The sequence below is a fragment of the Magallana gigas genome, chromosome 3 (genome assembly GCF_963853765.1).
Source record: "Magallana gigas chromosome 3, xbMagGiga1.1, whole genome shotgun sequence".
NCBI lineage: Eukaryota > Metazoa > Mollusca > Bivalvia > Ostreida > Ostreidae > Magallana > Magallana gigas.
The window spans coordinates 58,200,188-58,217,690 of record NC_088855.1 but is presented as its reverse complement, the minus strand read 5'-3'; the positions used below and the strand labels follow the sequence as shown (position 1 = coordinate 58,217,690).

The 17,503-nt window shown below is 34.2% G+C and overlaps 1 protein-coding gene across 1 annotated transcript; it reads right to left on the bottom strand.

The window, feature by feature from the left end:
• Positions 1 to 14,961: 14,961 nt before the first annotated feature.
• LOC105321162 (sex peptide receptor) lies at positions 14,962 to 16,944 on the bottom strand. The gene has a single exon (XM_011419389.4). It carries the CDS (start codon positions 16,277 to 16,279, stop codon positions 15,137 to 15,139), a length of 1,143 nt encoding a protein of 380 aa, XP_011417691.3. The 5' UTR covers positions 16,280 to 16,944; the 3' UTR covers positions 14,962 to 15,136.
• Between the last annotated feature and the right edge of the window lie 559 nt (positions 16,945 to 17,503).

Below are 17,503 nucleotides of genomic sequence, written 5' to 3'. Positions count from 1 at the left end.
TTTGATATCATTCTTACGAATGTATATCAACGAAATCATTGCATTTAATTAGCCTTATAAAGTACGAAACGAGAAAATGAAGTGTACACACATTGTGATTAAATAAGCTATAATAATAACTTTCCTTTTGTAATATTTTTTGAATGATAGTGTAGGGCAGTTGGTTGGTGCGTTTGGTTGTGTTTTTCATGACTTGAAACGTGCATGGGATTTTAAACTTATTCTAAAAATTCAAACATGATGTATGGAGGGTAATCGTGTTCAAAAATCCAGACATGTAAACTTGTAGATCCGAATATGTAATCGTGTTTGTGTGTGAGTCTGAGTATGAATATGTGTAACATTGGCGGATCCAGGGGGGGGGGGGGGTTCCGGGGGTCGGAACCCCCCCTTTCTCTGAGACATATGTTTTTTTTGAAAACTTGTAATGCCTATTTAAAGGCAATTTTTCCCATTTATACCATAAATACTTTAATTATTTCAAATAAATGCTTTTAAAATTGCTCATCTCAAGAATTTCTTATGCGGGTTATGCTATTTTTCTGGAATGCTAGCTGCCTTAATACCTGAATCACAAACGAAGCCTTCCCAACCCCCCATGAATCGGAAATTACGTTACAAAAATACCGTGTAAGGGGTTTATATGTAAACCATTATGTAAATGCACAACTTTTCACAACTTTCTTGAATATGATCGCATCTGTACTAGTGCCGGGTGATGTTGCGCACCCATTACAGAGGTCACATCAAGTTCCCTGGGACGACTATTGCTTGTACCATTGTATTACACATGTACAATCTATTCAGCACATTAAGTATCCCCATTTTTTGTCATATCCTATCATTTAGACCTTTATTTAAGAAGGCAATCAATAGAAATCAAAATCGATAAATAGTTTAGAATTTAAACATCAAAGACATAAAAAAATTACCAAAAAATTTATATTTATAATAGCTTGTCGTAATAAGTCTGAATCATTTTTTTTTTGTTTTTAGTGTTTCTTTCTATTAAGCATAAACGTACGTTCTCATTGCTGGAGACTTGTTTTTTTTTCTAAGGCTAGAAATTGTGCAAATCGTCCTTACCTAACCCAAAACGCTTAATAAATGCAGTGCACTCTGATATTAAGATAGGTATGAAATACATGTAGATATTGACGAGATAACTGTTAATTAAATTTACGCATGGAAAACGTTCAAAAGGCCTTGTTTGTTGAAAAATAATGAATTTTGCACGTATTGATTATCATTAATTGGAACCCCCCCTTTTCCAAATTGCTGGATCCGCCTCTGTGTAATTCTGATCGTGTAACCTATAAAACTCAGGGATAAACACTTCAGAGTTGACCCCGCAGGCCTTCAATCTAATTTTTCCTAGAGATGCAAATTGCAGCTGTAAAATGCTGTTTGTTATTTACATGTAACCTGCCACTATAATACACACTTTCGATCTGTAGTCTCTGCATTTGTATTTCCGTTTTCTGAAATATCACGACTGACATATTGCAAATCAACAAATGTAAAGTCTACAAGTTTGTCGAATTTTGACATGACCTTATATGGAAATAGTGACGTCACCGATAGAAAAAGGCTAGCTGCAGGTAAAGGCATGTCGTAATCGCCGGAATAGGGACTGAATAAATATTAAAAAATACAAGGTGGGTCTATAATCATATTATCTCTGGATAACAACTTTTCTTAGAAAGTATTATTTTTCGGAAAGTTATCGATAAGAAAAACAATGAATTTAAAGACATTGGTTTTGAGATTTTGATTAATATGAGACATAAGAAGCGACACCCCCTTTGAAAATAAATAAATAAAAATTCCAAAGATAATGTCAACTGTCATGAAACTAAAATGTGTATAAATTATTGTTAAAAATGTTTTATTTTGCATTGTCGGCAATGTGTAGGGAAAAAAGCCTATCATGCAGGTGAAAATTGGCATTTTTTTTTTAATTTCAAGCAATTATTACGGGATACGAGCATGACGTCCTGAATGAAGCTTCAATACAGACTCACTTAGTGAACATGTACTGTTTACCATAAAGCAACTACTTAATTTTGTAAAATTATCGTTAATACAGTATATATTTTAAAACATTTTATAATTAAAATTCAGTTCATATACGATCAAATTCATCTGACCCACCCCATTCCTTACTTTCAGAAATTCAATTTCCGAAGAAAAATCATAATTACAAAGACATAAACTTACATACTAGTATACCATTTCTATTTCTTCAAACCCTTTTAATTTTTAAGAAAACTTGGTGCTTTAATTAATAATTATGAAACTTCTTTTTATTTAAAACAGTTTTAGTTTGTTTTATTATTTATCTTTCACTTGCACAACAAAATCATTTTGATATTTTTAAAAAAGTGTAAATACATGTATAGTTACATACATTTTTCCGCAAAAAATTACCAAATCTTTGCAGGTCGTTTATTCTAACTAATTCAGAAAAATAACAAAATAACAAGAGAAAAGCTGTCAATGTGACAGCAAACCGGGTTTTCTTTTGTGTGAACAGTATCTATAATCCATTTGTCAATCCTGAATTGATAAAAACTACCTATCCAAAGAAATGGGGTACTCTATATGCAATGTTTTTGCCAAAAATGAATAAGTTCAACAGCTGATATTTTTTTTTTTATAAATTAACAGAAATAAAAATGCTAGCAATTTGCATACCCTGATATACATGTATATATAATTGATATGCAGGAGAACAATTAATTTCCTATCTCGAAAACTGTACGAGGAGTTATTGGAACAATACGGGTACCTTTTTACAGCCACTCGCCCGCCCGCCATTTTCACTATTTCAATAATAAAAAAAACCGGTTAAAAATTCTCTATAAAAATTCTTAGAATTCAGAGGCAATAGAGCTACATGGGACCTCACGGCGGTCTCCGAACCTCATGCCGCTAAAATACAGGCACGAAGGCTCCCCCCCCCCCCCCACTTTTTTGCACAGCAAAGATATTTGCATACAAAAAATAGAATTAAGATGGAGTTCCCCCCCCCCCCCCCCCCCAACACGTTTATGGGACCATGGGAAAATCTGAATTGAAAATAAGGAAATAATCAGTGAAATTGAAGTTAAAGGTACTAGGATTTTCAGAATTTTAGAAAGTAACCTTTTTTTTTTTTTGCTTGTCAAGATTTTGGGATGAGTCTGCCCCCCCCCCCCATCCCCCCACTTTCAAAACCTTAAATATATTTACCCCCTAAGGAAATTTCTTGATCCGTCTCATTTCTAGAAAAGAGTACGCATTAACTTATATTCCAGTTTAAGTTACATGTCAAATTATTTTAGAAAAATAAGATATTAGGCATTTCTTTTTAACCCTTATCGTATAATACCATGAGAATTATATTACAGAAATTAGCGCATTCGTCACATCGGCGACGATTTTTATATGCATGACCCTCTTCCTGTTTGGCCCAGTTTCAATCATACCTCAACAATTTTTCTAAAAATAATACCGGTTTTTTCGATAAAAAAAAATGTCGTTTATTAAAAGCTTATTGCAACAGTTATGCTCGATATTATGTTTATTTTTCATCCATTCCGGCGATTACGGCATGCCGTTTCCCCGCAGTACGGCAGTTGCCATATAAGGTCATGTCAAAATTCGACAAACTTGTAGACTTTACATTTGTCAATTTGTAATGTGTCAGATGTGCTATTGCCGAGCCTGAAGATACAAATGCAGAATCTACGGATTGAAAGTGTGCAAAGTTGAAGTTTAATTAGCTGATGAAAGCAATAAAGCTGCAAATTGTGCATCATGCGAAGGAACTAAGTCAAATCTTACATGCACGTGTTTATGCTCGAGTTTTATAGGTTACACGATCATAATTACACACATTCATACTCAGACTCACACACCAACACGATTACATATTCGGACTTACAAGTTTACATGTCTGGATTTTTGAACACGATTACCCTCCATAATGATGAACTCTCATCCGCATTGAATTTTTAGTGATTCATACTATTTTAAAAATTTATTAATAGCATAATTGATATCAAAAACGTGACCGACGAACAAAATGTATTATCATTATTACGAGGTTGTGTTGCAACATCTGGGCTGCGTTCAAGATCGTAACAACTAGCCTAGCCGCTAGGTCGTAGATATCTAGGTCTATCGAACGGACCGCTAGGTTAGCCGCTATTTCTCAGATTTAAAGTTGAAAATATTAAAATAAAGACTAATTACATCGACATTATTAGTTAATTTCAAGCGCAAATATACACGTTAAAATTCATTTTTACTTATAGAAGAAACAAAACATAAATAAATAGATTTTATGTTTCTTACAAAGTGGTAACTAAAGTAGCCATCTTGAATTTGATGCTTAGCATAAAATATTTAGGCTACGAATATCTACGAAGCGGCTAGGCTAGCTTACCGTTCAACTACGTAGCCCTACGTAGCAGCTACGATCTTGAACGCAGCCAAGTTACTATAAGTAAACCTCTTTGTCTCGCTGTTTTAAAGATCATTTAATCGAAAACAAAATCATTTTATTGGATTACTAACGCCTTAAATGTCCTGCAAAGTCTCTTGTCTTTCGTCTCATATCAGCGTTTGTTGCCCACATCTTCTACCGTTTTAGATTACTTATTCCTAATATTTTAGGTATGACAGTTTCTTTACATATGGAGAAATGGTGTACATTTTACTAATTTGCATAGCGGCCATATTGTTCTCACAATGGCGATTTTTAATTAAGGAATGAATTCAATATTTATTTGTTTTATACGATATAAAATGGTTTGGGGCAGTTTACGCTTTATAAACCGCGAAGCGGTTTATAAAAAAGCGTAAACTGTTTCAAACCATTTTATATCGTATAAAACTAATAAATATTGAATTCATTGCTTATAATTTAATTTTTTTTACTCTTCATTGTAGATAAAAACGGTCATTTGACCTTTAAAATAACGTAAAATTGTACAAAATTCAAACGTAACGTCAGGCGCATTGATATATTTTTGACGTTAGTCTTACTATGACGTAGGCAACATTCTTTATACGATATAAAATAATTTTTTTAGCCAATCAGAAAGCGCGTTACAACCAGAATTAAATTATTACAATATAATATATAGAAAGGAATGAGAAAAATCACAAATTTTAAAAAATAAGTATTTCGGAAATATTTTCTCCTCATTTGGTTCTCTCATTTACTACATCCGGGATCGGAATGTGCTTGTTTTGTTTACATTAGATATTGAGATGGCGGTTTCTTTTGAATCTGAAAAATCGAAGCGGGGCGTTGTAGGAATAAAGTGTGTTTTAGTGATGAAAGGCGTCATGAAGGGATTTTGGAATTATTTTTAAAATACTTGCCATACATAGGTAAAGTAGTTCCTCATATATTTACAAAGTTTACATTGCAAACTAGTTGTGTCAGAAATCTCGACTCAAATTTTAAAAGTCTTGTCGGTTCCTTTTTACTTTCAATTTAGCATTTTTCAAGACTTTCTCAGTACGCTGTCAGACTTGCAACTATAGGCATTTTGGCTTTATATTGAATCATTAGGCATATTGCATATTTCTATTTAAGAATTTTCGTTATAAATTGAATGAGATTTTTCAGGTTATAATTCTATTCTGTTTCAAGCTGATATTTTTAGCTGTTTATTTATTTATTTACTCATTTTAGCCAATATAGTCCTATTTTTAGATTTAATATCTATAATGGTTAAATAGAGAGGCATTCAAAGTGAATTTGATGCGTGAATCACTGATTGTGGTGACAAAAACATACACAGATAATTTATGCATTGCCCCAACACATGTTCTCATTCTAAAAAATTAAAGTTTTGACGTAATCACATAAATTTTATACATAAAAGGTATGTAATTTTCATTCCAAGGGGAGACAATTTCCAGACATGAATATTAATGAGAACAGTGTCACGTGGCATTTAGCTCATGAATAAAGTGTACGTGATTTCTCCATATGACGTTTACGTACGTGATTGTACATTCCTGCAACTTAATTAATCCGAATAGAGAGCTGGATATGTTGTTTAGTTTGATAAACTGGGACTAGTGGTCAAAGCATGTAATGTTGATTTTGAGAAAATCATACATTTTCTAAATGAACAAGAGATGTTTGTGAAACACTTATGCCCCCTCCCTTGGAAACATCCACAAAGAAAATGAACGTGAACTGCAAATAACTGGAATTTTTCTAAGTCCAAGGGGTATAACTCTGCGGAAAATTGCTCTATGATACCCAAAATCGAACTTGGCCTAGACATTATATAGATAAACCTGTATACGAAATTTCATATCAATATGTGCACCCTCTGCGAACAAAATGAGCGGAAACTGCAAATAAATGGAATTTTTCTACGTCCAAGGGCCATAACTCTGTCAAAAATTGCTCGATCGTACCCTAATATTAAACTTGACCTAGATATTATAATGATAAACCTGTATACCAAATTTAATTCAAATATGTTCATCCTCTGCAAAGAAAATGAGCGGAAACTGCAAATAACTGGAATTTTTCTACGTCCAAGGGCCATAACTCTGTCGATAATTGCTTGATCGTGCCCAATATCGAACTTGACCTAGATATTATCATGATAAACATGTATACCAAATTTCATTTCAATATGTTCATCCTCTACGAAGAAATTGAACGGAAACTGTTGGTGGACCAACCGACCGACCGACAGCAGCAAAGCAACATGTCCTCCCTTCTTCGAAGGGGGGCATAATAAACTTGAATATGGATAATTATTTTAACAATATTGTAAAAAGTACATTAGCTTGTTTAGCACTTTTATCAAGTAAATAATTATATAACATTTTCCGTATTCCATTCCGTTCCGCTTTCCGTTCCGTTTTCCGTTCTGCGTTTTAGCAACACCCCTACATGTACATGGAATACTACAAACCTTTTTTTTGTAACTTTAGAACAGATAATATAAATAATACATTATTTTTAACAGTTCCTCATTCTACTGTATTTAAAGATCAGCTAAATAAATCATGGTATTGCTGCATGACTTTTTTAAACCGGGTTTTCCAAGAGAAAAATCCGATTATTGAAATGGTGAAGATGGCGGGCGGGCGGCTGCCAAAAGGGTTCCCTTATTGTACGGATAACTCCTCCTACAGTTGATTTCTGATTATATATGGGGGAAAAATACCAGCTGTTAAACTTAGAACTTTACTAGGTAGTGTTATCAATTCAGGGTTGACAGATGGATTATGGATTTTGTTCGCAAAAAAGAAAACCCGGTTTGCTGTCATATTGACAGCTTTTTTCTTGTTTTAACATTAAGGCTGGAGGCAGGAAACGAACCATTTTAGAAGCCACAGCTTAAAGGAATAGAATCTTTAGACGATTTATCGTAATCAATATAATTTGAATTTTAAATTGGCTTACTAAATACAAACCCACTACAAGGAACTCTCATTTTCCTCATTTGTTAATTTCTTAAAAATAGTATGGGAAGTCTAAAAGTGCCTCAAGTACCTGTTATTGCAAAATTAGAATGATTTGAACAAAAATTAACTTTTGCTTTCCGAAGTTATAATACATTTAGTTTAAGATCAATGTTTTTTTTGAATTATTATTAGATAAAATTAAGCTGAAATTTGTATAAACCGCGAACAAAAACTGGTTGAAGCCTTTGAAATAATGAAAACTAACTTCCCCTAGGCTGTAATTTTCATACTTAAATATTGACCTAATGGAACAATGTAGAAGATTCATCCTGACAAAGATACATGGTATGCACCACTGTATACTCTACCGTGTGGTCGGTACATACACGGTATTCGCCGCTGTATAGTCTACAATGTAGTCGGTACATACACGGTATGTGCGCTGTATACTCTACTGTGTGGTCGGTACATACACGGTATGTGCCGCTGTATAGTCTACAATGTAGTCGGTACATACATGGTATGCGCCGCTGTATAGTCTACCGTGTGGTCGGTACATACACGGTATGTGCCGCTGTATAGTCTGCCGTGTGATCGGTAAGTCCGCCCACGCAACCAGACGCAGTCAGAACATTGCTATTGACGACGCTAGCGTTTTATCAATAACAAAATTATCAATTTACAAGTTTTTGCTTTCCCAGACACATTGTTGGGGGGGGGGGGGGGGTTACAATTTCAAACAAGTAAATAAGGTTTATACAGGGTTTTGTTATATATCTGACAGTGACATTAAATTACATCTAAATCGAAAAGACAGAAGGTCATAATCAGATTATGTGATGAACTTAGTCCTACATAGACTACATCTAGAATAAAACAGGAAGTGTAAGCATCATATCTTCTTTCTCATTACTTCAGGACAGTCCTCTCTAATTACGCTCTGACGGAGGAAATTGAATAAATCAGAGGAAACTCGCACAAGGGCCAATTTGTCGTATAGTTCATTGCTCCGATATGTTGCCCGCTCCCAGAATACAAAGTCCTAAAAGGACTATGTGCGGTATTATGCATTTTTTGCCTCCAAAATTAAAGTTTCATAAAGTGCTTTGAAATTAAGGTGGAAGATAGTTATAATCATATTAAAATTAAGGATGCAAAAGGTTATCACTCCAGTGACGTCAAAATGTAGAAATGACGTCATGAAGAATGCCTAATTTTGATAAATTGATGTTTGGTGGCGAAATATGGGTGTTTTCCGTTGATTTTTCGACTGGGAAACATCGAGCTCAGGCTTGCTCAAGTACCATTTTTTAGTATAAAGTGTATAATTATCTGCAGAAAAATATATGTTAAAATCTTACTTGAACAGACCTGCGCTCTATACTTCCGAATGCAAAATATAAAGCAAAAATGAAAATATTTTTATTTGTTTACAAATCCTTTGCGGGAATTAGGTCATTTAGTTGACGTCATAGATAAAAAGCGAATGAGCAATGGTGGTTAAAATCAAGACTACAGTGATAGGCGTCCACTGTACACTGATTTATGAAGATTTTATTTTTATACGACACTATTTAAAAATTGGTTAAAATTGGGGGCAGATATTTGACAATACCGCACATAGTCCTTTCTCTCGAATCAAAGTCCTGAACTGATTATAAGGTGATCGGAACTACTTAGTTCCAAATATAAAAATTAGGCCAACTTAAAATATGGTATTGGTCAGTGTCTGCCGACAACTCCTACAATTATCTGGGCGATCATATTTTTGTCGATATTTGTGTTGTATAGATGTCAACTGGTTTAGTTTTTATGAATTGAACGTACATGTGATTTTTATTGAATGTATTTTAAATCCATTTTTCCTTGTACTTATTAAGACTTTTTTTAACTCATAGGCAAACTGAAACAAGCATACAATATAATTTGTTTTTGCCTTGAGGTAATTCAAACCTGCCAGACAACGTTTAGAATCACCGAGAAAAAGGAAATCAAATTCTCACTGCAACAAACACATCATGATTAAGTGGAAAATAAATTGGGCTGTAGTTGTTACAATGGAAGAGCACTTTCAGAAATTGAATGCAGATGATTGTGTTACAGAAAATTTAGTTTCGTAAAATCTGGCAATATATCTGAAGAACGCCTATTAGAACCCTACGGAAATCAAAATAAGAACGTTTATCAGGTTTGGTTTCTCATTTAGAACCATAGACCCCTCTATTACGCGTTAACGTTCAATGTGTAATGGTTCATAGATTAAAACCTTAATTGTTTTCCAATGACATCACTATCTGATCAATGAAATTAACCTCGTTTTCCCCAAACGACCTAGATTTATGTAAAACCAATCCACCATTCCACCTTCATAGTGAGTGTCAAAGTAGGTGTCAATCAACCGTCCTCAAAATAATTAGGAAAGCAAGGTATTAATGCTACCAACCCCCGTGCATGTACTCTCTCTCTCTCTCTCTCTCTCTCTCTCTCTCTCTCTCTCTCTCTCTCTCTCTCTCTAGAATATAATATAGACAACTTAATGAATAAAAACACAAAGTCAGAGTAAAACATAAGCGTTTTCATTTTCATCTTCAGATGTTTCACAACGCCTCAAGTTGGCGGTCGATTGATTACTTTAGAGCGATCGGCAGTATCGCCAACACCTTTTTAAGACTGATCTGAACTGTATAGAATGTAGTTGTTGTTTTGTTTTTTGTTTCGTTAGTAGTGTTAGTTGTAGTGCTAGATTTTCTTTTCTTTGATTATACCTATGTAATTTATTTCTTTTGTCCTGAAGAAGGGACTGGTTGTCCCGAAAATGTCTATAGCCATTTTTAGTGCTTTATATATATATATATATATATATATATATATATATATATATATATATATATATATATATATATATGTATATGTATATAATACCTTGTGTGTATATATATATATATATATATATATATATATATATATATATATATATATATATATATATATATATATATATATATATATATATATATATATATATATATATACACACACACACACACACACACACAAGAAAGAACCTTTTAATTTTTGTCTTTAATGTCATCACTAACATCGCCTGAAAGAGGGATTAACGAACCCGCACTTTTGTTTGTATTTGATACATGTAGTAATGTAATATGTCTATATAGCCAAATGTTTAATATGTAGTATTGATATTGTTAAGGGCCCAACATTAATACAAACATAAGTTGGAATCAAGACACACGAACAATACTCTGGGTTTGTTCGATTGATTTGCTGTTCGTGAGGCGCCTCACATAAGACAAAATTTCTCCACGGGAAATCGAGTTACTTATCTGGGATAGTCTTACACATCCCTTGTTATCTCTTCTCTGATGTTTGGGCCTTCTTCCGGATTCCTCAACCAATTTACATATAAGCGAATTAGTACATCCCGAGCATTCAGTAGATATTACAGTCAATTAGCTCCCCTGTTGTTGTCGAGATTCGTCATTGATTGAGCCATGATTACTAAGCAGTGGTATAGACCCGGCACTGATATAATGCTATTCTTTATTCTATTGCAAATTATTTTGGAACACAATTGAATTAACGCATCGTGAAACAAGACAGTGTTTGATGGTGTATTTTTTCCAGTATTGAATCGTGTTACATGGGAATTGTGGGCATTATTGAATACCCACTGTGCATCTGATCTGATAAGGATCTATAACAATTTTGTTACGTCGGAATAGAACTGATCTCTCTTCAACAAATTATGTTAGTTCACAGTTATGTATTAGAAAATAGAAACGCAGAAATATATAGAAAGCAATTGAGTTTATTTCCTTTATGTCTCGTGTTTCCAATGATAAAGCTGACAAATGATGTGTGTGAGAAGGATTTGATTTGTAATTTATGTTTGCAAGTCTCATTTTGATCCCTAAATAAAATTATTACTCAGTAGACGTTGACATGACAAAAATTACCATCAATGTTAATGAAGAAATGAAATAAGGTACATGTTCATAAGGATATGCTATTATAAAGTTCGCTTTAGATTGACAATTCTTGAAACTTAGTGATCAATATTAAGAAGAAAAATCAAAGGTGATTCTCTTTTGTTCAATCAGTTATCGCTAAATATAATTTTGTCGAGATCGTTACGAAGGACGCATTTAAAATTCAGTTCCAAAGATGTTTGAAATGTTATCTTAATTATTATTCGAGCAATTTCATGCAATTTTGTCTCAAGAAAAAACCCACCAAAGTACAAAAATTTCGGTCCCTCTAATCCAAAGTGTTTCCTGAAGATATATTCTAACTGCCGCTTTGCGCCTAGTGCATAAACTTTATCACTTAGCTGGCTATTAATAGCGAGATAATCAAACAAACTCTACAGCTGATACTAATAATTTAACTTCTGATAAATTTAATACCTTTTACTTAGTGTGAGCTTACCTTCCGGACAAATAACCAACTGTTAAGCACATTTGAAAGGGTCGCTGACATTTTTATCGTTCTGATGTTTTATATATCGTGGTGTTCACGTTTCTTTATAGTTTACACCCTAATGTACATTTATTCTGATATTTTATGATGATGTTTGTCCTATTATTTACATCGACTGTGATATTGATATCGTGATGTTTTATGAATGTATCCTTTTACGCTTGATTAACTTGTACATGTATCATGATATTCTAGGATGTACACAAATTTTGATATTTTACATCAGGATAGACATACCCTAAAACCTTGATAATAAGCCGCGTCTTATTTCAAGTGTTTGTAAAAAAAAATCGGGGCTTATTTTCAAGAACGTCTTCTTTTTCAAATCGCGGCTTATTATCCAGCAAAAAGTTATGAAAGAATAATTACGGCTTATTTTCAAAACAATAAATTGTTATCGATCGATTGTGAAATGTTTGTTTTTAAAGTAAGATATTCGGGTAAACATTTGTAAGAGTTGAATGAAAAGTTTTCGAATGTATTTATTTCTATATTATATTAATAAAAAAATAATTCGAATATTCGTGTGTTCAATAGTAATGAATTTGTGAACATTATTATTGAACATTAATAGTGTTCAATATCTTGCATGTAGAAAAAACACTTGTTAAAAATCTTTTCCAAATGGCATTGACATGAATTATTTTCAAAGCTGGCTTATTTTCGATTAGTTTTCAACGCAAGAAATATGTGGCTTATTTTCAAAACAGTCTTCTTTTAAAATCCGGCTAATTTTCAAAGTTTTATGCAATATCCTGATTATTTTTCATCCTGTTGTACATCTATGTTTGATATGCACAGTATTCATCATCGTGCTGTACAATTGCATGTATCCTGATATTTTGTTGTGCACTATTATGCATCCTGATATTTTGTTGTGCACTAGTATGTATCCTGATATTTTGTTGTGTACTACTATGTATCCTGATATTTTTGTGTGCTAGTACATGTATATATCTTGATATTTTGTTGTGCACTAGTATGTATCCTGATATTTTTTGTGTACTAGTATGTATCCTAATGTTTTGTAGCACTATTATGTATCCTGATATTTTTTGTGTACTAGTATGTATCCTGATGTTTTGTTGTGCACTAGTATGTATCCTGATATTTTTTGTGTGCGAGTACATATCCTGATGTTTTGTAGCACTATTATGTATCCTGATATTTCGTTGTGCACTAGTATGTATCCTGATATTTTGTTGTGCACTAGTATGTATCCTGATGTTTTGTATCACCAATATGTATCCTATTATTTGTTGTGCACTAGTATGTATCCAGATATTTTGTTGTGCACTAGTATGTATCCTGATGTTTTGTAGCACCAGTATGTGTCCTGATATTTTTAGTGTGCTAGTATGTATCCTGTCATATTGTTGTGTACTAGAGCGTATTCAAATATTTTGTTGTACTGGTATGTATCCTGATATTTCAGCATATTTGGGATTTATCCTGATACTTTGCATCGTGGTGTACATGTATCCTTATGTTTACTAATAACTACGTGATGTACATGTGTACATCGTGGTGTACATGTATCCTTATGTTTACTAATAACTACGTGATATACAGGTGTACATCGTGGTGTACATGTATCCCTGTTTTTACTAATTGCTACGTGATGTACAGGTGTACATCGTGGTGTACATGAATCCTTTTTTTTACTAATTACTACGTGATACTAAGTATACAGGTATACATCGTGGTGTACAGGAATTCTTGTGTTTACTAATTACTACGTGATACACAGGTGTACATCGTGGTGTACAGGAATTCTGAGGCTCGGAGACCTAACGCAAATTAGAAAAAGAAAATTAATGTGTGTAGTATGTTCACTGCATGTTTAATAATTAATGTCAAATTATTTTTTTTCAATTGATGATTAATTTTTTTCTGTAAATGGTTTGAAAGTACTATCAAAATGGGAGCATTAGGCAATTTTTTATAGCAAACATATAAATATGAGGAGATTTTTGTTTGATAAGACTTAAATGTTAACAAAAGATGAGAATACTAGATACAATCTCGATACGAGTAACGAGTAGGTCTTCCGTTCAATTTTTGAGAAGATACGATTAAAATATTAATGAAATTTCAGAATTCTATAATGCATACAAAATCTTATTCGTTTTTAAGTTATGTGTAAGAAATTATACGAGTGTCTTGGCCCCTAATTAAGGGGCCGGTCCCTTTTTCTTGAGTTCATTCAAAAGGACTCAAGAATACTAACATTTTTTGTTCTTACACCTATCTTAAATTGTTGTTCATTTTTTAGATACAAATTATTGAATATTTAAGGGGTCAGCCCTTTAGATCCTTAATGGGGACAGACATTGGTGTTTTGATTAGTGGATCGATTAGTATCATCAATGCAGACATTTTCTCTTCTACAATGCTTAAAATATGTCTCTTGATCTAGATATATCGCGTTCAAGTTTAAGTACTTTGGCCCCTTAAAATCCATAATTACGTAATAAATGGGTGTGGCAATGAGTTTTCCAAATAGATATTGTTCTGATCAACAACTTTGCTTTTGTACTGCATTAAAAAATCTTTATCGTTTTTAAGTTTTTTGTAACAGAGTTTACGAGTGCCTTGGCCCCTAATTAAAGGGACCAGCCCCTTTTTCGTGATTTCCATAAAAAGGTCTTAAGAATACTAACATTTTTGGTTCTTGCTCTCTTCTAAAATTGTTGTTCATTTTTTTTTAAATTTAGAAATCGGTCGAATAGTTTTCGAGAAATTGCGTGCACAAAATTTTGGGGAAAAATAATAAACAGTACGAAAATAATAAGGTCTTCCGCTGGAAACGGAAGACCTTAATAAGAGAGAAACTTCCCAATGATGAATTATTTTACTTGACAACCAAGATACAAAAAATGGCCAGAAAACATAGAATTCTTTTATATTCGTTAAAGTTGTTAAAATAAAACTTTGGTCGTTTTGCGGCAGTCATAATCTTCAGACATAAATATTCATAGTAAATATACCGGTATTTCATAAAATTTCAAACACGTTTTTAACAAAACAAAGTTCATTTAATGGTAAATCATAAGTAAGCTCTAATATATAAAGAATATATTCTTTTTCAAAAATCTGAAAATTACACTAAGACTTGATGTGACTTTCTTCGATAAGTAAGGAATGTATTTCATACCATTATGACACGACTGTTATTTCATTGACGAATGAAATGGCGTTATATCTGATAGGATGCTGTCGAACGTTCTGTGCCCTTGACATAGAAAGGGTCACCTTGAGAATTACTGAAATAGGTCGTGGTGTGTGAGTCTAACTTCCAGTTTCCTTTGCGGCAAAACTGAAATAATGCATCCAAGCGTAAAATCTTTTTGAGAGAGCGTCTGAAGTGTCTACTCAGAAATACATAGATCCAGAAGTTGATATGATTGACGGCGTACACCAAGACATTCAGCACGGTGGAGATCATCAAGTCCGCCTCATACGACAGCACCGACATCCTCATCGCCTTAAACAGGAAGTAACAGCCATTCGGAATCTCCGCCAACAGGAAGCACAGTACGATGATGATGACCATGTACGAGGTCCTCCGCATGGACCGGTTGTCCTTTCTCTCCCTCTCTCTGTTATCACAGGCCCTAATCCGGGCCATCTGGGTTTTGGTGGCGTGGAGGCGTTGTACAAGGAGAATCGTTGTGACCGACAGCACGGCACACGGTACCAGCTGTCCGAACACTGACCGTAGGATGCTGTAAATCTGCACCACCTCAGAGAAATGCGGGTTCTCCTTGCACACACACAACGACTTTCCATCAATCTCCACAGATTCATAGGTTGAGGTGAAGAACGTTATGGAGTACATAAGAAGAGTTGCGATATTAATTACGATCACCCACAGCACGGATTTTTTAATGGTACAGATTCGCCTGCCCGCTATGGGAAAGGCCACCACCACGTACCTTTGTATTCCAAGCGCCATTGTGATCCAAACGGACACCTGATGGAAGAGGGCGGCTAGGATACTCCCGTAGTCATAGAACAGACACATTGGATAGGGCAGGGGCTGCCCGAGGTCGGCTATCCCATAGGCGTAGATGTACGGAGGGGAGATTATATTTCCCGCCAAAATGTCCCCCACCGCCAACCCGATTAGGAGTACGGAGGTTGGGGATAGTAAGTGTTTCTTGGTGAATACCACAATTACCAAGATGTTGGTAAAAAGTGTCAGCAGAGCGATGGCAGGACATAGCACGGCGTAGATTTCAAACGGAGACGGGTAGTCAAAAGGGTTGCATAGCATAACACTTTCATTGCTAAGATTCCTTCCTTGTATTAAAGTGAGCGTCGAATTGACGGAATCCATCCTTTAAGTTATATACTCACACGTTACTTACATACATAAGATGTTTTTATTTCGGTTCCCCGTGTTTTATATCTCCACTACCCAGCGGGAACCACTTTCACAACCCCGGCGATGATGGTAACACTTTTGTCTTTAAAATCAACAACACATAAACTTTTCACTTTCCCCTCACAACCAGTACGCCACATTAAGTTAGATAAGATTCACCGCGTCAAATGTATAAACAGTAATATCATTTCTTAGTTCATGACAGTTTTGGATTGCGGAAACCCTTTGGAGTGAGATCATGCCCGATGATTTCCGAAGATCTGCCATGCGTTATTAGGAGTCCTAGCTAACTAGTGAGTCTGTCACATTGATACGTTATGACGTACAGGGGTCATGGCTGTCAATCATAGGGGTCAATCCCTCTCAGAACACGAAAACCATCTCCCATCCAATTGCTCCAACCCTTGTAACTTACACTGGTTGCCGTATATCTCCTCTCCAATTAGAATCAATTTATCCGGCCGAGCTCTCCATAGAACCATCTTGGGCAATTGTCGACAAAATTAATATTTCGACAGATTATCCAGAAATTCATACTCTTTCTGACCACAATGTAAAGATGATCGATATAACAAATTTCGGACAGGACATTGAATGCAATGTGTTGTTCTGCTCTGAACTAATACGATGTAAACTTAATCATCGCTGCTGAACTCGAAAAATTAGATTCGTTTTTTCTTTCTAAACAGCTAGCAAACTTTTCTTAATGTGAGCATAGGTCCTGTATTACGAATAAGAAAAACGTTCCAAATTTGAATCTTTTTTTAATATAAGTTTGAAACATGAGATCATCTCTTAGTAATAAGTAATGCCACGGACAAGTAAGTTTATTTCTAAGTGGGTGTAACTTATTTTGGAGCAAGTTGAGATTTGTGGAACCCTTTGGCCTATTCCCCACTTACTTCTGTCTTCGATCTGCCTTAACGTATAATTTCTCCCAATATAACCAACTGTGCGACCAGAATATTTAATTTATTGGTTCCAAATACATCTAATAAAAATCTTAAAATTGATTGATTACAGAAATAAAGAAACTTTGTATATTTTTAAGTTGTTTAATTTGATATTGCAACATAAGTTCGTATCTTTAGTTAGCTGTAAACTCGTTTTCCTCCAGAGCTAAACTGAGATCTATTTGTAATCATAACTGTCTTGAATTAGTTCAGTATGCATTGG